Source organism: Phascolarctos cinereus, unplaced genomic scaffold (genome assembly GCF_003287225.1).
Source record: "Phascolarctos cinereus isolate Bilbo 61053 unplaced genomic scaffold, phaCin_HiC Scaffold_2;HRSCAF=192, whole genome shotgun sequence".
Classification (NCBI taxonomy): Eukaryota; Metazoa; Chordata; class Mammalia; order Diprotodontia; family Phascolarctidae; genus Phascolarctos; species Phascolarctos cinereus.
This window is the reverse complement of record NW_027555625.1, coordinates 44,301,251-44,324,709: the sequence shown is the minus strand read 5'-3', so window position 1 is coordinate 44,324,709 and position 23,459 is coordinate 44,301,251. Positions and strand designations below refer to the sequence as shown.

At 42.0% G+C, this 23,459-nt stretch overlaps 1 protein-coding gene across 6 annotated transcripts in view; it reads left to right on the top strand.

Annotated features, from left to right (window-relative positions):
• The window catches only part of WDR59 (WD repeat domain 59), a 122,626-nt gene that overhangs the window by 45,349 nt on the left and 53,818 nt on the right, over positions 1-23,459 (top strand). For 3 of the 6 annotated variants that reach the window (XM_020963612.2, XM_078149357.1, XM_020963614.2), the window contains 13 exons: positions 2,464-2,559; positions 2,687-2,843; positions 3,874-3,943; positions 4,377-4,530; positions 7,157-7,213; positions 12,245-12,378; positions 13,122-13,203; positions 16,346-16,458; positions 17,777-17,924; positions 18,034-18,106; positions 19,010-19,136; positions 19,875-20,017; positions 20,664-22,597. In XM_020963612.2, coding sequence (XP_020819271.1) covers positions 2,464-2,559; positions 2,687-2,843; positions 3,874-3,943; positions 4,377-4,530; positions 7,157-7,213; positions 12,245-12,378; positions 13,122-13,203; positions 16,346-16,458; positions 17,777-17,924; positions 18,034-18,106; positions 19,010-19,136; positions 19,875-20,017; positions 20,664-20,899 — 1,590 coding nt within the window. In that variant the 3' untranslated portion in view covers positions 20,900-22,597. Of the gene's footprint in view, positions 1-2,463; positions 2,560-2,686; positions 2,844-3,873; positions 3,944-4,376; positions 4,531-7,156; positions 7,214-12,244; positions 12,379-13,121; positions 13,204-16,345; positions 16,459-16,600; positions 16,733-17,776; positions 17,925-18,033; positions 18,107-19,009; positions 19,137-19,874; positions 20,018-20,663; positions 22,598-23,459 lie in introns of those variants that run through there. The other 3 variants (XM_020963613.2, XR_002320158.2, XM_020963616.2) reach the window with 3 other exon arrangements.

Sequence of the window (23,459 nt, the reverse complement as noted above, 5' to 3'; positions counted from 1 at the left end):
GTCTACAAACATTTATTAAGTGCCTACAAAATATTTGCCTGAGCCTGTGCTAAATGTTGTGGACACAGAAGGCAGGGATTTCCTGGACATCGTAATCCCAGCATCTTACCTTTTCGTCAGAGAAGGGGGACTCCTTAGATGGCACCAGCATTAGGGTGGCCTTCAAGAGTTTGGATAGAAGGTCTTGATCAGTGTGCTTCTTGCAAAGAAAAAAGCTTCACACAGCCCAGGGCTAAGAGGAGACTAAATCTAGGAACTAAAATTGTAATGCGGAGGAACCAGGGCCCTGTACCTTGTAGAAAGCCAGCTCACTTCCTGGACTGTCAAACTTTCATTTCTTAGGAACTCTAGTGTGTTTCCTTTCCACGGGAAGTCTAAACCACAGGGTGAAGCTATAGTTTGGGGGTGTGAGGTAGGAGGGGGAGTAAGGAACCACACAAGTACCAGTGAAATGAAGGATTTGCTGGAACATTGGGGGAATTACCCTCCTGACCACTCCCAAGTTCAGCCTGAATTAGTGCTAAGTATGGAGGATTTTAGGACCTGAGTGGAAAAGTAGGAATCACCAGAGAGAGTAGAGAAGTGTGTTGATTGTTTGTGGACTATCATGTATCCTTTATTTTCTGCATTTTTTAATGGACTGCTCTGAGTCTTGCATTTTCCATGGGGCAAAATAAAAGCTTGTGTGGGAGCTGCGGACCCCCTTTTACTCATGTCTGTGGATATGAACTAAATTTGGAGATTTTCCGAATAATAGTTCTGGGTAGGGCCAATACAAAACAAAGAGAAAATGACCTTTTGGGGCCATTCCCCAATCTTCCCCTCCTGAATGAGGTCAGGGCCTGGGTGGCTTGGCCACAGGTAAAAAAGCCATGTCTAGAAGATGAAAGCAAGGGCTGGTAAAGGATCCTGAAGCACAGCATAGTTCTGTAGGAATTGTGTCAGAAGCAGGTCCGCTCAGAATGAACTGTGAGGCTGGGGTGGGAGGAGAAGAAAAATGGAAGTGGGGAGCTGGGAGTTAGGCTGTATTGGGGAGAAGTGAGAAATCAGATAAGGTCATGGGTGAAATGATGCCTGAAAGTGCAGACATCACAGAACCGTTCCTTTTTGATTGTTTCTGTTTGCCAGGGAGAGTGAGGTTTGGAGTAGAGAAGAGAGAACAAAACTGGTTAGTGAGGAGGTGAAAGCAGAGGTGAGTAGTAAGAGAGCGTCAGGATGCCTCTGAAGAGTTCCAGCAATAGACCCAGGTCATTGGCGTCACAGGATCCTGGAAAAAGGGGCAGAGGTGATTGCAGAGCCTCTCAGTGATCTGTCGCAGATCATGAAGAAGGGGAGAGGTGCCGCAGCACCGGAGAAGGGAAAATAGGCTGGTTTTCTTTTTAAAAAGCTAGGAAATGCAGAGCTAACACATTGAATAATAGCATACAGAAGTAACTCTTGCAGGCTCTAATGTTGGGCTGTATTTCATAAGATGACATTTAATTGAGATAAATGTAAAGTCATATTTGTTCAAAAATCAACTTCCTAGGTGTAAGAGAGGAGGTATGGCTAAGCACATAGTAATTGCTCTAGGAGTTTTAGGATTAGTAAGTTAGCAGTATGGCAGAGAGCTCCTGCACTCTTAGGCTACGTTCAGAGAGGCCTGGTCTTCTGGACCTGAGCAGTGATAGGCCTGCTGTGCTCTGCTTGTCCAGTCAGACAGTTCTGGACCCCGAGCTTTAGAAAGGGCATTGATAGGCTGGTGAAGTTCTCGAAGAGGGCAGCCAGGATGGTGAAAGGTGTTGAGATAGCAGCGTATGAGAATGGGCTGAAGAAACTTGGGGTGTAGAGCCTGAAGAAGAGATGACTTAGTGGGGCCATGATCACTGTGCTAACACGTACGAAAGACTTCCGTATCAGGTAGAAGTAGTGTTAAAACAATGATAATAGCTAAAATTTATATTTGTTATACAGTAACACTTACTATGTGTCGGGGCACTGTGCTAAGTGCTTTAAAAATATGATCTCATTTGACCCTCACAGCAACTTGGGTGGTAGGTGCTGTTATTATCAACATTTTACAGCTGAAGAAACTGAGGCCAGCGGAGGTTTATTGACATGCCCATTGTCACCCAGCTAGTCAGTGTTTGAGGCTGGATTTGAACTCAGGCCTTCCTGAGGCTCTATCCACTGCACCACCAGCTGCCTCAAGATTTGGTCTGCTTGGCCCCAAGAGAGCAGAGCTGAGAGTAGTACCCTGGGGAAGTAGCCAAGAGGCTTATGGAGGCTCTGGCAACCAGAACTAACCAAAGGTAGCGTGGACTGTGTCAGGAAGTAGCCAGCTCCGCATCACTGAGGTCTTTAACCAAGCCTGGATGGCCCATGGCCAGGGACTCCTTTGTTCAGAAAGAGCCCAGCTGGAGGATTTCCTGTCCCCTGACGTGTGGACACGAGCTTACTGCTGGCCTCTCGGTGCTTTTTCAGATTCTAAAAGACACCTCCCTGCAGAAGGTGAAACGTAACCAGAGTTGTTTGGAGCCCTGCTTGCGCCAGCTTGTCTCCTGCCTCGAATCCTTTGTGGTAAGAAGAGCACCTTGGACCAGCACTTTACTGATGAGCTGATGCCCATTTACACAGCAGGGCACCTTCATTCACAGTCTTTAAAGGAGTTTTACCAAATATATTAACACAAACATCTGTATTTCAGAACCAAGAAGACAGCACGTCCAGCAATCCCTATGCTCTCCCAAACACTGTTACTCCACCCTTACCTACCTTTGCCCGGGTGACCAGTGCCTATGGATCCTACCAAGATGCCAACATCCCCTTTCCTCGGACCTCAGGAGCCAGGTTCTGTGGAGCAGGTCTGTTCCTTTGTGGCCTGGCGTGCCTAAAGTCTCAGATTAGGAACCGTCATCAAGTGTGCATCTGCTTGGCTGTAGCACCTGACTCCTCCACAGATTGGCGTTTGATTCTGAATTTTGTAACTGACTCTGATTCCAAGAGTCTTTAGAGAAAGCACCAGAAAGTTATTCATTAGGAACTTTAAAGACTTTGAGCATGCAAGTGATGTGCTCATTCTGTGAATTGCCATTTAAAAATCTTGTTGACTTCTAACTTATTAATTGGAATGAATTTTAGAGGTACAGAGCAATGGCCAGCGTATGATAGCTGTGCTTTTTCTTGTGTTTAACTTACTCTCTTTTCTCTAGTGGGCACACTGTGTTATAATTCTGTTTGGCAAAAGTAATTCAAGAAAGATATTTGGTTATTTGTAAGATTTGTAAGATACCCATAAAATGCCAGGCTTAGAGCCCCATGCTCTGGGAGAGGTGGTTGTCCAGAGTGGCAGATCTTAGGATGCATTTTAAGAACCAGCAACTGCAAGCTTGTAGAAGTATTTTAGACTGTCTACAGAGGCCTTAGCACAGTTGGGCAGCAGAAGGCCTAAAGCACACAAAAGCCTAAGAGCCAGAGGAACACAAGAAATGACCACATGACAGTTTTGACTCACATGTTGGACAGGTGGCCTTGAAGCAGGGGTTCAGGAAGCATTTCAAACCTATTTGTTTTCTACCATGATCCTTCTCATGTTTCTCTCTCTGTTTTGAACTGGTGAAATTTTTGGTTCCACTCTTACTACCCTAGAATTATTCATTTTCTATTCTATGAGAACTCAGAAACTTTCCCAGTTGTCTGTCAGTGTTTAAACTGACCAGTTCCCAGTCCTGAATTGTGGTCCCTCTGGAAATAGCAATAGAAGATTCACCAGAACTCCAGCTTTTGTTTTTCTGGCGTGGTGAGGGTGTGTGGGAGCAGTGCTTTACTTATGGTTTTCCATGATCCGCTTCAGTGATATCATCTGATTTGTTTGGTATTATCTCCTTTCCTCAGGTTACCTGGTGTATTTCACAAGACCTATGACAATGCATCGGGCAGTTTCTCCGACAGAGCCTACTCCTAGGTGTGTTTGGAAAGCTGCACGAGAGGGCTGTGCTGTTCATAGGAGCTGTCAGGAACGCGCTGCTGCCTTTGGGGCAGTGAAATGAAGGGATCTCTTTGATGAACTCAGTTTCTCTCTCCTCTTCAGGAAGGAGTCAGCCACCATTGTTTCTACTGACAAACTGACCTTTCTTGTGCTAGTTCACTGTCAGACACGTAGAAGGAAAAGCTCAATAAAAGCAATGGTTAAATCAGATCATGTCATAAGTTAGGAGAACTTTTGCATTTCAGCAGCTTGGGAATGATACCAGATACCCCTGAAAATATGTCCACGTGTCACAGGTCACTGAAGCAACACACAAATTCTTTTGTTGAATACTACGTAGAGTTGTATGTTTCTCTCTCTCTCTCTCTTCCTCTCCCTTGTTCCAACAATGCTATATCTTCATTTACAGGTCCCTGTCAGCCTTGTCTGCCTATCATAGTGGTTTGATCACACCAATGAAAATCCGCACAGAAGCTCCTGGTAACCTACGCTTGTACAGTGGGAGCCCCACTCGGAGTGAGAAGGAGCAGGTCTCAATCAGCTCCTTCTACTATAAGGAACGGGTAAGTTTCAGAACCAGTGGACTTGGGCTTTTGTCAACTTTCCCTAGGTTTTTGTTCCTTGAGGAACTTGAGTGACAACAACAGCATTTTATAATCTGACTCAAGGCCACCACTTTTCACACAGATCTGTGATTTGGCTCTTCTCTCATTATTTTAATGGCCTGTGTTTATTTTTTGTTGTGTTTTGGGATAGCCCACTTCCTTCACTCCACATCTAACCTTACTCATTTCCATTCATTTTGTGGACCATCTTACTACTTTACATAGAGTGGGTTAGCTTCAGGTTTTTCCTCGTGCTAACCTGTTCTGTTGGTGATTCTAAGGTGATTCTCCAGACCTTCATGTTTCTAAGACTCGGTATTTGTGTCTTTCCTTTCTGCTAGGGAATGGGGAATGGCCAGAGTGGAGGCATCTGTGCCATTAATCTTGATTGCTCTGTTAGGCAGTTTTGCCTGTTTCGTTTCATTCTTGTGTGAAGGAGATTTCTCTGATGTATCAGGAAATGATTATTATGACAAGATAGAGACCAAATTAGGAGTGGGTCTCAAGTCAAATCTGAGCAAAAGCGTTTGTGGTCCAGATTTCACTTAGGCATTTTTTTTCCCAGCCTGACTTTTAGGGCTAAGAATGTGGTAAGATTCAAGTGGGACACAAACATCTTGGTGATAAAAAACAATTATAGGGTTTTAAAGGCTATTTAGCTATGAAAACTTAGAAATGCTAATGAGATAGCAGGTCTGTTTTTAAGTTAGGCTCCAACGGTTCTTGTGTTTTCGAGGAAAGCCAAACCAACTTACCATTTAAATGGATTTCTTGGTACAAAATCACTTGAACTTGTGCCAGGGCTTCTGGGTTTCTGAGGATGCTCACTGACTCTCTGTGATTATGTTGAAGGCCTGAAGCTGTTAGGAATCTCTGGACTTTCAGCCATGCTGGGGAGAGCACAGCTTCTCTGGGAAGTGGGTGAGCAGAGATGGGGCATCTTCCTGATTGCTCTTAACCAGGGCTGGGCTTAAAGTTGTTGTTGTTGTTGTTGTTTTTTAACAGCCTAATCTTTTCCATGGAAAAATAAAAAACTAAAAGTGTAAGAAATTGAATAGCAACAAGGGCTCAGGCCACTGGTGCCATCTCTTGGGGATCATTGCTGCACTCTTCTGCAGAAGAGATTTCCTGATCCTACCTCCCATTTGTCTGACCTTTTTGTGAGTCTTTTTGAGGTCTAGTTCAACAATCCCCCATCTGATTTTTATAGCCCGTGCTTTCTCTGTGCATTGTTACTTTCTTGTAGAGTCTCCCTTTTTCCCCTTTGAATGAATCAGAATAAAGAATAGTACCATTGCAGAATGAAGGTTTGCGAAGGGAAGAGACCCAGTCTTTGGGGATCAAGGTCAGAAGCAAGCTTGTAAGCCATTTTGGGCTGGCTGCTCACTGCCCTTGATGGGTGTGGGTTGGATGTGCTTGTGTGTAAGCTCACCCAAGGATCAGCTGGAGTGCTGTTCTGTACAACACAACAGTCTCCACTTTGGATCGAGACCGAATTCAAAGCCTGGGAAAGTGTTAGCAGAGAGTTAGAAAACAGAGGGGACTCTCAAGTCATTAGATTGCTTGGCCAAGGTCGGGGGGGGGCTCTTGCTGAGCTGTTGCCAGAAGGGAACCAGCTAGATGGCACAGTGGGTAGAGCACCAGGGCTGGAGCCAGGAAGACTCATCTTCCTGAGTTCAAATCTGGCCTCAGATACTTACTAGCTGTGTGACCCTGGGCAGGTTTCTTAACACGATTGCCTCAGTTTCCTCCAATGGCAAACCACTCCAGCATCTTTGTCGAGAAAATCCCAAATGGGGTCACAGAGAGTTAGATATGATTGAAATGACTGAAAAACAACATACATATAGGTATAAGTGAGGCCTCAAGCTTTCATGATTTCTCGAAGTCACTGACTTCCATCTCCTCAACATCGGGAGCTCTCATGCAGCAACACTGTCTCTGTTTCCCATCCACAGTTATTTTACACCGTTTCGTAGTCAGTGAGCCATTTTGTTAGCCTGGGTGTCCAGCAGAGTACTGCTACCCTCTGCTACTCTTTGTTTTCTCCACTCCTCTTTGGTTCTTGCCAATATTTTGACTCTGCTTATCCAAGGCATTCCCCTGTTGTCTATCCCCTAGGTGTATAGCTTATGACCCTCAGATATGTCAGTTCTGTGAATGAGCTTCTCCATTTTAGTAATGAAGACTTTTCTCTCAGCCTCCCACTTTCTACTTAGAGGTGTAGCTGTGAGTTCTTTAGTCTTTTCAAGCTGCACAAACATTTGATCAGAATCCTGGTCTCTCGGGGCTCTGTGGATGGTCTCCTAGCCTCCCAAAACTTTAAATGCAGTCTTGACTGATTATGGTTATAACTGACATTATGTTTGGAATTGGGGGGGAATGGGGTGGTGAAAGAACAAAGTACTGTGAATGCTTAGTTTTTTATTTTTCAACAGATACAGTTGTCATTTTGTAGTAAATCACACAGTACTTTCTGATCCATCAGATTTATGGAGAAGTTTCATTTTACTCTATATTTTTCCTTTTTAATTTTCTTGGTGTTTTTCTTCCCTCCTCTTGGGTGTAACGTTTTCATGCACAGATGTCTCCTCGCTCTGCCCGGCGACGTTGGTCCATACAAGCAATTAACGACTTCCCGGTACTGTGCGCTGTGCTAATACTCTCCTTAACTAACCCTGTCTCCTATCTGAGGGCCCAAGAATAAAATGCCGCCTGTCTGGCTTGGAGAAACCCAAACAACAGGCTGAACCAGTGATAATGAACTTGTTTTCACTTTGGGGGGTGGGGGATGGGGATTGGGGGCACAAATGGTGGCAGTGGGGATGCTGGCAGACACCTTGAATGGACTTTTGAACATGGGTCCCAATTCTGGGTGTCTAGGAAATGACCCCTATTGGAACATTTTAGCTAACTATGATGTCACTTTGAATGCATGCTATTTCTGAGAGATTCAAAATAAACCACTTTTGGGGTGGAAGAAGCCAGAGGAAGGTGTGAGAGGTGTCGGCCACTCTGTCCCTCTCGCAGCAGCTTTGCTCCTTTCAGAAAAGGAGGGTCATATGTGCACCCCTGCCTGGCACTGGGTATATCACAGTCGATTCCTTAGGGAGTTTTCAGGGGAGGAATTCTTATCATTCATCATTTATAACATCTTTATTTATAGACATTCTCTTAAAACAAATTCATTCCCGTTGACCATCTACCTTTTTCTGGCCTTCTCTCCCACTCCTTGAAATTGATGAAAGTTGTGCCGAGGTTAGATGAGGAGAGAGAGAGAGAGAGAGAGAGAGAGAGAGAGAGAGAGAGAGAGAGTGAGAGTGTGTGTGTGTGTGTGTGTGTGTGTGTGTGTGTGTGTGTGATGGTCTGAGCCTGTGATTTCATTGGTGTAGGGAGTTTCTGATGAGGAAACGCCCTCTACCGATGTGCACCAGCATCTGTTCTATACCTTCCATCTTAGAGACTTGCCTGGGGCACTGAGAGGTTGAGGGACTTGAAGTCACACAGCCAGTATGCCTCCTCCTCCTAGGTGAGATTTGAGTCTAGCTCTTGCTGGCTCTAAGGCCAATCCACACACACCTCAGTGTATGTGTATAGATTGTGTCTGTGTGTGTTTGTATGTCTGTGTACAGAAAAATGGAAGAACAATGAATATTCATTTTCACATAGAAAGTTGACACCAGCAGCCCTGGTAGAGTGAATCTCCCCACTGCTAGCTGCTGTCAGCGAGAATCCCTGCTGCAGCCACCATCACCGAAAGACCCTGACTGAGCCAACCTGGCTGCCAAATTTCCTCAGTTCTGAGGGAGCCTAGAAAAGAGTCTGGGTTGTGGCCCATTTGCTGATTGTGCAGGGTTAATTGGGATTACTACGAAGCAGTTGGCGGCTTATTCTTGGGCTATATGTTTTTACATTTAACCCATTTAGTGGCATCACTGTTACCTTAGGTGACAATGACATGCTTCAATCTGGTGGTACAATTGTTGTGAGCTGGCTTTTGGTCATTATTCAGTGGTTTTTTTCACCAATCCTCCCTCTCCCAATACCTACTCCATTTCTCTCTTCCCCATAATTATGTGAACTCTTTGATTCCACACGCATAGAATGGCTGATTGGGTCTCAGTTGGTTATCATGGTAATTGGCACATGTCTTTCAGTTTGTCTTTGTCTCCCCATATCTGTCTTCCCCGTAATTCTGAATCCCTGTGGTAGGAGCACTTCCCACCACTGATGTGTTGTTCCAAAAATCATAAGAGAGATTCTGGGTCCTTTATCAAATATTAGAAACATTCTCCATTTAGGCTTGTCAGAATGAGACTGGAGCAATGCAAGATATGTGACTTCAGTGACCTTCTACCCCCCATGCAATGCTGATAGCCGTTGCTTTGTAGGCCTGGGAGTCTAGTAAGGAACCCATGCTTTGTTCTGATGGCTAGGAGTGGGGAAGTAAGTTGCAAAGTGATGGGAGAAAATGTTAAGGGAGAAAATCCAATCAGGAAAGCAAAAATGGGATGCTTAATTTCTTACCTTCCAAAGAGCACTGTAGAAGGCACATTGAAAATTGCTCAGTCACCTGGCAGGGACTTGAACTATTCAGTAAAGGCCAAAAGATGCAAGCCGGCCATCAGCGGTCAGAGGTCCCCAGCAGAGCACAGCTCTTGCCTGTCTGGCTTTTCACATTATTTGGCCATTGTACAGCCTTGTTTAAAAGCTTGGTCTCTCTTCTTTTTTTATTTTACTTAGTGTTTTCTTTTTCCCCAATTACATGTAAAAACTGGCCTCTCTTTTTGTAGCGAGATATCATACATAAATATTTTGTCCTGTGGAGTCATCTAGGCAAATCTCTGAACTTTATGTAGTTATCCTATTGTCGAATTATAAGAATGAATCTTATAGTGGTTTCTATAGATTGATTATTGGAGGCAGCTACCCCTGTGATTTGGACTCTGAAAGCAGTCTTCCAAGCCTCCATGATGCACTACGTTTCCAGTAAAGAATTAAGTGATGCCTGGAAGACCTGAGATCCCGAGAGAATAACCAAGAAGCCCTGGAACTGTAGGCCCAGGTTCTGCTAATTCAGTAGATAGATGACCATGAAGAGGTATCACAGCATTCTGAGTTGCAAGCTGTGGAAGCTGCAGAGCTCAGTTTGAAATATAACCTCTTAATGTACAATGCTCTGTAGGCTATGGACTCCTTAAGCAATTCTGTTAAAGAAATGGTACTAGCTCACGTTTACAGAGTGGTACACAGGGCTTCCATGTACATTTTCATTTGACTTTTACAACCTGGGGGTGGGGGAAGGGTGATTAGTACACATCTGTATTATCTTCATTTAACAAATGAGGAATCTGATGCCAGATGGTGTCAGGGAACATTAAATTTGGCCAACATTACCAGGTGGAATTGGAATTCAGCACAGACTTAACACTTCTACTTGTAACTCCAAGCCTAGTGCTGTAATTATTATTACCTGTCATTTTGCAGATTGGCCGGCATATTTGCAAATGGGACATTTTCTGCATATAGTCCATGTTTTAATAGGTATGACTCTTTTATTGATGAAAACTAAGAAGCCAGAAATCTGCCATGTCATTAGTTAATATCATTGTTTTCTAGAACATTTGCTACTTATAAAATAATAAAAACAATTTCCTTGTGGGACATTCATTTATTTCTATTCAGTGTATCATTATTAGCATCGCTCACCTGTTTAAGTGCTTCATTTTCTTTTAATATATTTTTATATTTATTAGCATATTTATGTTAGCATATTAGCATATAAGTACCTGGTTTGGCTTCCAGGAATATTGATTTAACAGCCTATTAGGAAACTCATCCAAGTCAGAAGACTAAATGAAACTGACCAATATTTAGCTTTTGAAAGAGGGATGTTGTTAGATGGATCCTGTTTTAGCTTAGAAATGTCCAGTCAGTATGGTCATGGTAGCAAGCTGACTCCTCATCTGAACCAGTTCAGCAGTGCCCACAAGAGAATAACCTCCAGCATGGGCTATGTCTTTAGAAATTTGGATACCATTATAGTAAAAATTAGCTTGACTGTTCATTTGTAACTGACTTACAAAACACTCGAGCAAATAACGAGGCACTATCTGGGGTCATTGCACAGAGGGATGTTAGATGAATGCTAAGAGGTTTGTTATTGTCAAATGGTATTTATTACATAATGTGAATGCATGTTCTAGCTGTCAACATTGCCTGGCTCCAGCCTATTCTGACAGTCTGTTACCTTTTAACATACTAATTGCTTAGGATTTGGGCACTTCCTCCACTTGCATGCATTTCATTGTTTGGTCATTGAAATATTAATTTTATCAGCATGCACAGAGAGATATGCTTAAGAAAAAGCTGAAAGAACCTCGTGAGGGGCTCTCTAGCCATTATGGACTAATCTTCCTCTGAAATTGATGTATAATTTATTTATGGTTAAATGTGGAAAATATTCCTTCAGAAAAATTGGGTTCAGGCCCCAAATGATAATGCACTTCCATTTTATCTCATAGGTATTTAAAACAAGGTGTTCCTTCCTTTACCTGCCATGACCTAACTTTAGGTTCTTAGAGTTTTGTTGTTTACGTAGCACTTAAGGATCCCTTGAGAAGAACTGATTATCTTTCGTTAGGAATGAGGCATACTGGAATCTTGCGGGAGAGAGAGCAGTTCTCAGAAAGGGCATAGGCTTGGCTTGTGATTTAAGAAATGAAAGTCAGATTTTGTTGAGATGAACTGAGTTGTAGATAAAGGTTTTATTTTTTGAGTTCTCATAAGAACATGAAGAGTCTTTTAACACCAGGATTCATCCCCACGTTATGTACGTTTACTTCCATGCCCAGTGCTCCTGTCCTGGGAATAACCATACCCTGGCTTAATCCAAGGGCTGTAGTATGATAAAAGTATTGATACGATTAATGTTACTGAAAAAAGCCAGATGGGAAGTATATATCGATTATTCTCACTGCAATGAGAATTTCACACAAATAGCCACATTGAAATTGCATGCAAGGCATTTTATATCCAATACCACAATCTTTCTACTTTCTAGACATTTTTGGCATTCTTAGGTGACTAGTTGTGGAAATAATGAGAAATAATTATAATAGGAAAGATTCAGGCTATCTCATTTTGAGCTGCCTAATTTCTCTCCTCTACTAGTGAGAGTGGTGATTTTGCTCAGCATAGATCAGATTGCAAAACCCATGTTATTGTGCCCTAATAAAAAGTTTCAACAGATCCTATTGGAATTGACTGAAGGAAGAAAAAATGGATGTCAGTTCAAACACAGAACTTTGATTAAAGTGATTAACATAACTAAAACAGTTTTTAGGTCCTTTTGTTTCAGATGGCTTTTTGCTATCTTTATATAGCTCTGTTTTGTTCTAGCTTCAGTCATATGAAAAATAAATATGCAGTCATTAAACACCTATTAAGTGCCCAGGCCTGTACTAGGCATTGACAACTTTCTGGGATTTTTGGACCAAGAGTTCATTGCCCTCGTCATCATTTTACTTCCAGAAGTTGCTGTCTTATTATGGGCATGCCGCATTGAAAAGTCTTTGTAGACTAGGCATTGACCCCAACCCATTGAGCTGTTCAGTTCTAGGTTGGCATTCTTTGTGACCTCTCATTAACACGTTTTCATCTCTTCCCCTAGAAATCACGGAGATGGAAAAGCAAACGGGAGGGTACAGACTCTGGGAACCGCCCAATCAAAGCTGCTGGAAAAGTTATAATCCAGGATATTGCCTGCCTGCTGCCTGTGCACAAGTCACTAGGAGAACTCTACATGTAAGTAGAAAATTCCAGAAGTCCTTCGTGTACTTGGAAATCAAAGATTGCATTATTGTTTAGTTGTTTTCATTTGTGTCAAACTCTTCACGACCCCGTTGGGGGTTTTCTGGCAAAGATAACTAGAGTGGTCTGCCATTTCCTTCTCCAGTTCATTTTACAGATGAGGGACAGGCAAGCAGGGTTAAGTGACTTGCCCGAAGTCATACAGCTGCTATGTGTCTGAGGCTGGATTTGAATTCATATCTTAATGATTCCAGGCCAGGCACTCTATCTCCACTGTGCTATCTAGTCACCCTAAGATTACACTACACATATTATTTTATTCTGCAATTCCTCTGTTCTGAATGACAAAAACCCGTTCTTTGGGGCTTTATATACAAACTGTTCTCATTAAAGTCTGTTGTCATGGTTTTTATGTCACTTGAAAGCTCTGGTCAAACCACAGAAAAATTGGTTGGAATATTGTACCTAGCTGTGGCTTCTCCTAACTTCCCGGAGTAATGAGTGGTTACAGTCTAGCTCCCTGTCTGTTCCCCAACATTGGATAAAGCTCCAGATGATCTTTGCTTTAGTATATCAAGGAAAAGAAGATGGCTTAGTGAAAACAGAATAATGACTAAATTATTTTTAGAATCTCCTTCACCTCCAAGTGTTTCTGTCTGTCTGTCTCTATTTAAAACCAGCAGTGGTTCATTTGGGAAGGTCATCTGGTAAGAATCATTCTACTTTTTGCTTTTCAGACTGAATGTTAACGACATTCAGGAAACCTGTCAGAAGAATGCTGCCTCGGCCTTGCTTGTGGGACGCAAGGATCTTGTCCAGGTATTGACTTTCCCTCTGCAGAGATAGCACATCAGACCTGGATTTTCTCGTTGAAAAGGCTGTTCACTTTTGAATGCCATTTTAAAGTGTACGTTATACATTTTAAATGTACAATTTATATTTACAATGTACAGTGTACATTTAAAATGTACAATGTCAAAATCCTTAATGGTCTGTGCCAGCACACAGAACTTGAGTGCCTTCCCAGTTTTCTCCCATTTCCTGCTTCATGTGAGGAGGTTGAACATTTTAAGGGGAGCACTGTTTCTTGTTGTTTCTTTTTCATAGCTTACACCCAGGCCAGTATTAAACATCTTGTACTTGAATGTCATTGGCTGAGGTTCTCTTGTTGAATCTTGTCCTTTACACAACAACCCTTTTGCATAGTATCAGGGTTGGGCTGTAGCAGAAACTGGCTACTTCCTCCTTGACTCTTGTTCACTTTAACTTTTTTCTTGTCTATACGCCATACAAGAAACAGTGCTGAGACCCTGATTTTTTTTAAATAAAAAATCCTCAGTATCTCCCATTCAGCACATCTAACGGTCCTCTAGCCAACATTGCTAAATTTGTTTAACTCTTTGGGATTTGTGATAGGAATTATGGGTTTAACTTGTTTCTAAGAGGATCCAGTCTCAGAGATTCTTAGCATTCTGAGATGAGCACATATTTGATTTCCCCTCCCATGACTTATTTTTGATATGAATGTCTTTCTTAGAAGCAGAATGACTCTTAACAGCTTTTAGTTTTCAGTAATGTTCTAGTATATAGTGGGTTGTGAAGGATAGACTGCTCTATCTGTCTCTGTCTATTACTATCTGTCTTAATAAAGTTTGGTGAAATTACAGGTTGGTGAAAATACTTGTAAAAATCTTTTCATTATTTCCTTTAACTTGTGCCTCAAGCCATACATTAAAGATATCAGATGCCTTTTGCTCAGCAAGGATCTACAGAAATAGACTGTGTCACTGTTTCCAATGGAGGACTTTAGGGCATGTTTCCCCTGAGGTTATTAGTAGTTCAAGATCATTCATAGCAAAATCAGCAACTAAATTCCTGCCAAAAGTCTATTAAGCAGTTACCATAAGTGAACTGCTGATATTAATGAACCAACAGAAATGCATGTTTTCTCTTAAAATAACTGCCTCTTTCCAACCAGGTGTTAGTTATCTGGAATAATGAGTGTCAGGGATATGATAGGTGAATGCAAATTTTAGATAATCTCCCCCCCATCTCATTTTCTCATTTTAGCAAATAACAATTTCTTTAACTCTTGTGTATATATAAATGTTCATACATCTATAATTGACTTTACATAAATCAAGGCATTATTTACCATTTGTTTTTATGTGTTTGATCATCACTTAATCAATAGTTAAGTGCCAGCTCTGTGCCAGGCCCTGTCCTAGGTTCTGGGGTTACAAATGTAAAAGTGATACAGTCCCTGTCCTCAAGGAATTTACATTCTGCAAGGGAGATGCAACATATCCACATGTAAATAAATATGATATGTATACAAAATAGCCTCCTTGAGGGGAGGGCAAGAAACTTTGTTTTGTACTTATCCATATCTACTACTGTGCTTTACACACAATAAGAACGGAATAAAATTTTATTAATTGATTATCAAGGGCATGCCTGAAGACTATAAGCTGACAGTCATGGAGGCATTCCCTCAGTTTGATGTGAGCAAAAAAGAAGTTTAAATCCAAATACCTCACCTTCAAAGTAAGAAAATAAGTTGTGATGACAAGTGATACAGCAGAGTTCTTCATGATTGGTACTTTGAGATAAAGGCAGTAAAAACAACCTCAATTTCCAAATGAAATATGAACTGCCAAGGAGATCTCAAACGAGGAATCCACATGTCATTTCCACATTACCTAAGGACCCAAAAGAGGCAGCAGGGGGAGTGTAGAAAAGAATCCCAGAACACGACTTTTGGAAAAGACTTCCATAGCCTTACAGCATTCGCACTGAATGGCTGATGAGCCTTGTTTTCCTCAGTGAGGTGGAACCAGCTAACTCCTGAGGCCACTCAAAGACAGCTCTGATTGTTCCAAAACTCGTCTTTCTCTAACTTCCCCTCGTTGCTCCTGGTTCTTTTTGCTAGGGCCAAACTAAACAAATCGATCTCTCTCTTCTACATGATAGCCCTTTATTTAAAATTTTAAAGACATCTGTCATTCTCTCCCTAAGTTAGGAATAGCTTAGAATTTTTTAGTGTCCAGGACCCCTTTGGCAGTCTGGTGAAGCCTGTGGATCCTTTCTTAGAATAATGTTATTCTGTTTGTGAAGTACATGGAATGCCACAAAGGAGGCTCATTCTGTTGAAATATGTTTATCAAAATGTTTAAAAAGAAAAGAACAAGGTCACAGACCCCAGGTTAAGAACCCCTGCCCCCAGTCTTCTCTTCTCCACACTAAACATCCCCAGGTCTTTCAGCTGATCCTCATGTGGTATGAACTGACAGCCCTTCATCCTGTCTGCTATCATGTGGATGCTTTCCTACTTCTTAGTGTTCTTCTTGAAATATAGAGCCCAAAGCTAACCATCATCCTCCATGGCTAAGGAGAGCAGGCTTCTGCCCTCTTTATTCCTGAATGTTCTGCCTGGATGTTCTAAGTGCAACCTAAGATGGGTAGTATTGGCTTTCTTAGCTTCCATCACACAACATCACCCAACACAGTGTTGAGGCACTGAGGTCTGGCCATCTCTCCTCTCTCTAGTACCACGAGGTTAATCCTTTTAATCAAAATGTGATTATCTTATTCAGACTGGCCCAGTGTCCCAGCTTGTCATGAACTTTTTGAAGCCTGCCTTTCACCTAGTTGGTTAGCCAGCTGTCCTTCCTAGCTTTGTGTTATCTGCCAGTTTGATAAGCATGCCATCTGTGCTTTCATCCAAGTCATGAACAGATATCTTAAACAGTACAAGATGAAATGAAACAACACATAATGGGGTTAAATCAACTGCTCATTGTTGTAGGGGCACTGAATTATCTAGCCTCAGCTTAGTTAATGAGGGTTAATTAAACTACTTGTATATCCTTGGAAAGTAGATGAGGGTTTTTTTTTTTCCATTGCCTCTGGTCTCATCCTCACTTGGTTGTATTCAAATGTGTTTCTTTGATCTTTCCAGGTTTGGTCACTGGCTACTGTAGCTACTGATCTTTGCCTGGGCCCAAAATCTGATCCAGATTTGGAAACACCGTGGGCCCGACATCCATTTGGACGACAACTATTGGAGTCCCTGTAGGTTTTTAAAGGCTAAAGGCTGTGAGACGTTATAGGGTTATAATGGGGTTGAGGGAATCTATTCATTAAAACATATTAATCTAGTTTCCGTGACACTGGTTAAGAAGAACACATAGAATAAGGTCTGTTTCTTTATTAGGAAGAAGTTCCTCCTCATACACATGTGCACTTTGAAGATTTTTGTTTGGCCCATAGCTGCCTCATCCTAATAATGCAGACTGAAGACCTCTTGAAGTGGAAGGTTCCATTGTGTAGAACCACTAGGCCGCTGGTACAGTGGAAAATGGCTTTGGGAGTCACTGCTGGCAGCTCCTTTCTCCAGTTTACTTCTTGATGGTCAGAGTCAGATTGCTTCAGAGCACTGAGTCTGTATTAAGTTCGTGACACTTTAATCTGATAAAATGGAAATTTAATAAGACTTAGCCATATGATATTTCTTGGGCAGAGTCCCCAACAAGACAAGCTGACGCCTCAGCATTGTGAGGAGATTCTGTCCATTCCTGCAGGCTACATCTTGCTTTACCTAATTGAGAATAGACTCTGGAGTAATACCAGTTTTTGATTATATCTTTTATAAAATGGGAAGATTACTACCTACTCTGCCTATCTTATGAGATATCTGTAAAACTTAAATGAGATCATATGTGTGAGAACTTTGTAATTGTAAAATGCTAAACCCTGTAAGGTATCATTGCTGTCATTACTTATTCTCAGAGCAAGGGCCTGATGGTCTTTCCTTTAATAATTTAGTGCAAGGGCATCTTGGTAGCACAGTATTTGCTCTTTCCTATTAGGATAGACTTCGAGGTCAACCCCAGGGCTTCTTTAAAGCTGTTGAGCCCAAGTGACTGGTTGGTTCCCCTTCAGCTGACTTCTCAATTGCTTTAGAGTAGGTCCTGTGATGAAAATAATAGGAAACCAGAAAGAAGAATTGTCTGCCTCAAAATAAATATTTGATCACAAGTTGCAAACATCCCAGATTTGCACTAGATAACTGGGCTTAACATTTGAATATGAAACACTAGAATTTTTGAAGCATTCATGGAAAGCTAGATAGAAACCATCAGAACTGTGTCTCAGTCATTTGTAACCCTGAATGGAACTGTATTCTACTCCATATTTAGATCAAAAAGCAAACCATTTGACCTATGGAAAGCCTCAGTTCTTGCCATTGAGTTTAAAATCAGAATATCTTACAGCTGATGTGAAAATTCATGAGTCATTAAGAGATTGAAATCATCTCTTGCCAAAACTGTCTGTAGTTACCCTTTTTTCAGTTCTTGTCTTGGTTCATTATCTCTTCTGCTTTCCCTAGGCTGGCCCATTACTGTCAGCTCCGGGATGTCCAGACACTAGCCATGCTTTGCAGTGTGTTTGAAGCACAGTCCAGGCCACAGGGAATCCTGAACCCCTTTGGACTCTTTCCTAATCGCTCTTCTAATCTTGTGTCCCACAGCCGCTATGTAAGTGTATTGACTTCTTGGTTAGTGCTCATTTTGACTAAATGACGTGACCACTGGGGTGTGCCTTTACTGTCCCGATAATTTTTGTTGTTATCTTCCTTCCTGGCAGCCTAGCTTTACTTCCTCTGGCTCTTGCTCAAGTATGTCAGACCCAGGACTCAACACTGGTGGATGGAATATAGGTAGGCGTGTAAATGACCTAACCAGGACTGTATTTCCAGCATCATAAAGGACACGTGCAAAATTGTTAATACACAACCTTTATTTGGTTGAAATACTCATCATATGGAAAATGCAATCCATATCCAGAGAAAGAACTATGGAGTCTGAATGCAGATCGAAGCATACTGTTTTCATTGTTTTTGTTTTTTCTTTCTCATGGCTTTCCCCTTTTGTTCTGATTCTTCTTTCACAATATAATTAATGTGGAAATATGTTTAATATGATTGTACACGTATAGCCCATATCAGATTGCATGCTGTGTTGGGGAGGGGGAGAAAATTTAGAAGTCAAAATCTCATAAAAGCGAATGTTGAAAACTAAAAATTAATCTTAAAAAAAAAAAGAAATCCTCATCATACTGTTCATTGTACATTTCATTTTCTCCTAGAATTCATCTACCATAAAAGTCTTTTTAAAATAATGAAAACCATATTGCAGTGAGTCTATAGGCTTTAGGTATTTGTCTCTCTAAGTGAAGTTTCTCTACAGAGAGACTTCTTGGCAGCTGTTGGCCCTTGCTTTGTTTCCTTTTGTCTGCATCAGTCACATAAAAATGTGTAATAGGGGTCTTCTAGCCTTCAATCCAACAATCCTAAACCATGCCCTCCACTTACCTGCCTTCATCTACTGCTGCCTACTAACTCACCTGTAAACGCCCCTCTTCTGTAAATGAGTAGGTGTGTCTATATTCTTAATTGTAAGGTTGTCTTAATGATAAATGGGGAAACTGAGCCCAGGATGGGATAGTTCTTTAATGGTAGGTCTCTGACTTTCCCACACTGCAGGTCATGAATTAGACCCACTGTGTTAATGAGCCAGTTTTTAGATCATTTTCGCCCTTTGTCTTTTTGACTTTTCTAAAGTGGGTAGGGAAACAGAACATGCGTCTTCACCCTGGGGAGAATCCTCACCTGATGAATTGCGCTTTGGGAGTTTGACTTACAGTGACCCTCGTGAGCGGGAACGAGACCAGCATGACAAGAATAAAAGGTAGTCCCTCTCTCCGTTGAGATGTCTACTTTTCTCTGTATCCAAGGCCTTAAAACAATTGTACTCACTGTTGTCAGAAACATATGTTGCCGTTCCACCATCTGATAACTAAGTCCCGAGCACCTTAATATCGCGTCAAAGAAATAATCCTCTTGTTGCTGGAGATGGCTAGAGCCTGTGATCAAATTTTCACTTTTATGGAATCCCCAAATTTCCTAAAATCAGGGTCCTCACTCTCAGAGAGGAATGTTCAGCACCTTACTGTGGAGGGCTGGGTGGTGAGAGGTAGAAACAGTAGTCTTAGTGCAGCTAGGTGGTAGGGTAGATAGAGCACTGGCCCTGAAGTCAGGAGGACCTGAGTTCAAATCCGGCCTCAGGTCAAACACTTGACACGTACTAGCTGTGAGACCCTGGGCAAGTCACTTAACCCCAGTGGCCTTTAAAAAAAAAAAAGAAACAGTAGTCTTTGTTACATGGGGGTATTAAAGATTCTACTTGGCATGTTTTTCCTTAGAGAACAGAAAAAGAAATCACCATTTGTGGGACCTTATCAAATACCTGGGGTAGCTCAGAGCCTGCTCTTTCTCCATGTACCTGTCCTATAACTCAGGGAAGACATTGATTTATATTCAGAAGGCTCTTTGACCACTGTGGTTATATGATGCTTACTCTTTTAGTCCTTATTAAAAAAGGGGGGGGGGGCGGCAACCAACAGAAGAATGTATGAATTTTCTCCAGGATCCTTGACCCTGCCAATACTCAGCAATTTGATGATTTTAAGAAATGTTATGGAGAAATCCTTTATCGTTGGGGTCTGAGAGAGAAACGAGCTGAAGTCTTAAAGTTTGTGTCCTGCCCTCCTGACCCTCATAAGGGAATTGGTGAGTGCTGTGAATTTCAGTCTCATCCTCTTCATCATCTGACATGTTCCTCTAATTTAAATTGCTCAGTGCTTATAAGCTGAACTTTGACATTTTTAAAGTTTCTTCCCTGAGCTTATGAAAACGTGGAGGCAGTAGGCTTCTCTTCAATTTTATTAGAAGGTACTAGCAAGCAGAGATGTCTCTTATCGGTTCAAATACTGATTATAACTAGCAACATTTGTAAGAGCCTTGCTTATTTGATTACCTGACAGAAAGAGCTGGAAATAATTCAAAATACTGATCAGCTTTGTTATGTGAAGTGTTAATGGAGTCCTCAGGTAAACATATCCCACCTCTACAATGATCAGTTCCCTTTTCATTAGAACTAATCCCAGACGCAGCCAGTATAGTGGACTGTACCTCTCTATCTGGCCTTGAAGTCAAGGAACATCAAGGTTCAAATCCTGCTTCTGAAACACTCCAGGGAAATCACTTCAGCTGTCAGGGCTCCAGACCTGCATTGGTAGAGGGCACTTCCCCCTGAAAGTTCCCTACACCAGTGAAATCAAAGGTCTGAACCGCCAAGCAAACAAATGAGCAAAAATCTGGTGAAAAAAACTGATGTTGTTACTTCACTTCTTCTCTTATCTGAAACCATTTGTAGAGTTTGGTGTGTATTGCAGTCACTGCCGGAGTGAGGTTCGTGGAACCCAGTGTGCCATCTGCAAGGGATTCACATTTCAATGTGCCATCTGCCACGTGGCAGTGAGAGGCTCCTCCAACTTTTGCCTGACCTGTGGACATGGTGGGCACACAAGCCACATGATGGAATGGTTTCGCACCCAGGAGGTGTGTCCCACTGGGTGTGGGTGCCATTGCCTGCTTGAGAGTACATTTTGAAATCACAGGTTGTGGACAGTGTGTGGCAAAAGCCCAGGGATCACACTCCTAGCTGGGACTGGAATCTCTGCGCCTCCCCGGAAATGGTAGTCTCATTCACCAAACTCCTTTCTGACCTGGCTGCTTTTTCTGGGATTCCTTCCCAGCCTGTCTGCTGCTGGCAGTGGTCTCCACTCAAAGGAAGTTGAGTCAGACATAAAGCAGTGCATCATGTGTTCTCAGCTCAGGGGAGCCAGCACATTGGACGTTTTCTTGGAGAAGAGCACTGGCTTACAGGGCCAGGGCTTATCAGGGTTGATGTCCTTTCTGATGCCGAGCAGGACCAGAACAAAGAAAAGAGACCAAAGCCAGACCCAAAGGACCATCTTCTCAGCCTGCTGACTATAATTGTTCATTGAATTGAAAAGTGACTCTTTCCTGGCAGTGGCTTTGGAAACTTGATTGTGCTATTTAATGAGCTGATGGGCAGTGGCCTTTAAGCTATGACATTTAAATTATGAATATGTGATATACTTAAGGATTTTTAAGATGGTTTTTATTTTTGAGCTGCTATTTCTTGGCCAGTAAAATTCTGGTAATTGTGTAAGACAAAGAATTAAATAACATTTTAATGGAGCATGTACAATTTTCCTACTTGTTGTTAACTAAAGTTGCTATAAAAAGATCAAACTAAATTCTTAGGCTGTGTGAGAGAAAATGCCGGTTTGCTTCTGTGGGAATCTGACCTCAGAAAATAATTTCACTTAGTAAATGAAGATGGAAGAATGTTTCTAAGAGAAATACCCTATTTCTTCTCTAAATGAAAACGGCGATGATGTGATGACATCTGGAGCAGTTTTCTCCATCTTTCTATTGGTGTCATTTGTTTTGAACTTTATTTAAGGTGACATCCCAGGTGGATGTGATTAAGGTGCTGGCCTGTCCTCCTAAATGCTTTCTTCCCTTTCACCCTTCCTCATCCGTGACTCCACGTACTAGTTTTTTTTATACAGCCTAAGTGGGCCTGGGAAGGGAGGCCCTTACTTAGCAAATATTTCTGTTGAGAAAATTCACTTTTCAGTCAGTCAAGCAAAACCTGAAAGTTTACAGCTCCAAATAGATCTTGGTTGAATTAATATGAATACAATTCCATGGCTTGAAACATTTGTAAATGATACTCAAACATCTGTGACCATGCTTTGGACTAACTGTGCCTTAAAGAAACAAGCTCCAGTCTTTGTCACAGTTTGAAGACTGGCTTTTTTAACAGGACTCCAAACTTAGCCAAGTTGCTAGTGCACCTGCATCCTTCTAGACTTTTGGCCTCCCCACCAGGGAATGTAAAAAAGTTGGCAGAGCCAGGAGCGTTGGGGATGCCAAGAAGTCAAAAAGACCAGGAGTTCCTTTCAAATGTGCTTTTCTCTTGTCTGTGCAGTTTTATCATTGGCAGTAACAAATGAGAACCTCCGGTACCTGAACACACAGTGCAGTGGCTGTCTGAAATTTGCACAGAGGACGAAGGATCTGTCACATTTCCTAATGGAATCCCAGGTTGCACAGAGGAAAAAACACTTTCCCGCCTCTAGGTTGCTTAGTCTAATGTGAAAGTTTGTCTCTCTGTTCCTATCAAGAATCAAATGTATTTTTTGTTTATAAGTATGTTGTTATGTAAAAGTTCTTCCTTCTGAAGTTGTTCTTAAAAAAAAAACCCAAATCAAATTTTGTTGAAATCTTGTGTGTCTGTTACAATTGTGTGCTAAAGAATTTAAAGTTAAAAGAAGTAATTCTCTCTTCTGTCTCTTGCCTTTCAAAGTGGAAATTCCTTTTGGAATTTGCCACATTCCAAAGTCGAGATTCCTAACTTTGTAGAAATGTCCATATATTTAAAACTTCTCCCTTCAGTTATGCTGGATCGTTGAGTGCTTGTCATAGTGGTGCTGTCTCTCCTCCCCTCCCCTAACCTCCCTCTCTCTTTCAGAATATTAGGGCAGTCTTTTCACAAGGATATAAACAGTTTGGGGTTGAAAATTCTCATTGCCTGATCCCGAATGCCTGTTCTTCCCTTCGGTGATGGAGTGACACTTATTTTTGAGAATACAGTTAAACTGAGAGAACAAAAGAAGAAAGAAATAGGGCTTGAGGGGTCCCTACCTCTCCTGTAGAAAGGGCACCCCACATATGTTTTTGCTTTGGTGAAGTGTGATCAAGACAGTTGGGCCTAATTTGACATGTGAACAAATTGCTGCCATATTCCCTTTGGAAATCTTGCCTAGGAGTGGTTCGTGTTGCTTTTTTGCATATGCTTTGCTGTACACAAGTGAGCATCTTCCCCAGCAATCAGGGAAGGACCAGGAGTACTCTAGACACCTGAGGTGCGGTGCCAAAAGCAAATGAGGTGTGTCTAAGCCAGGCAGCTGCCCCAGCAGCCCTTTCAGAGAAGCCTGAGGCCTCTAGCCTTCCCTTCCCAGGGTTCTAGAAGTGGCCACAAGGCTGCTGCCTCCCCAGCTGGGCCTGAGGTGGGATTTCTGTTTCCTCACACAGTTTTCAAAGAGAGAAGCTTTGAGAAATGTCTGATTTTGGG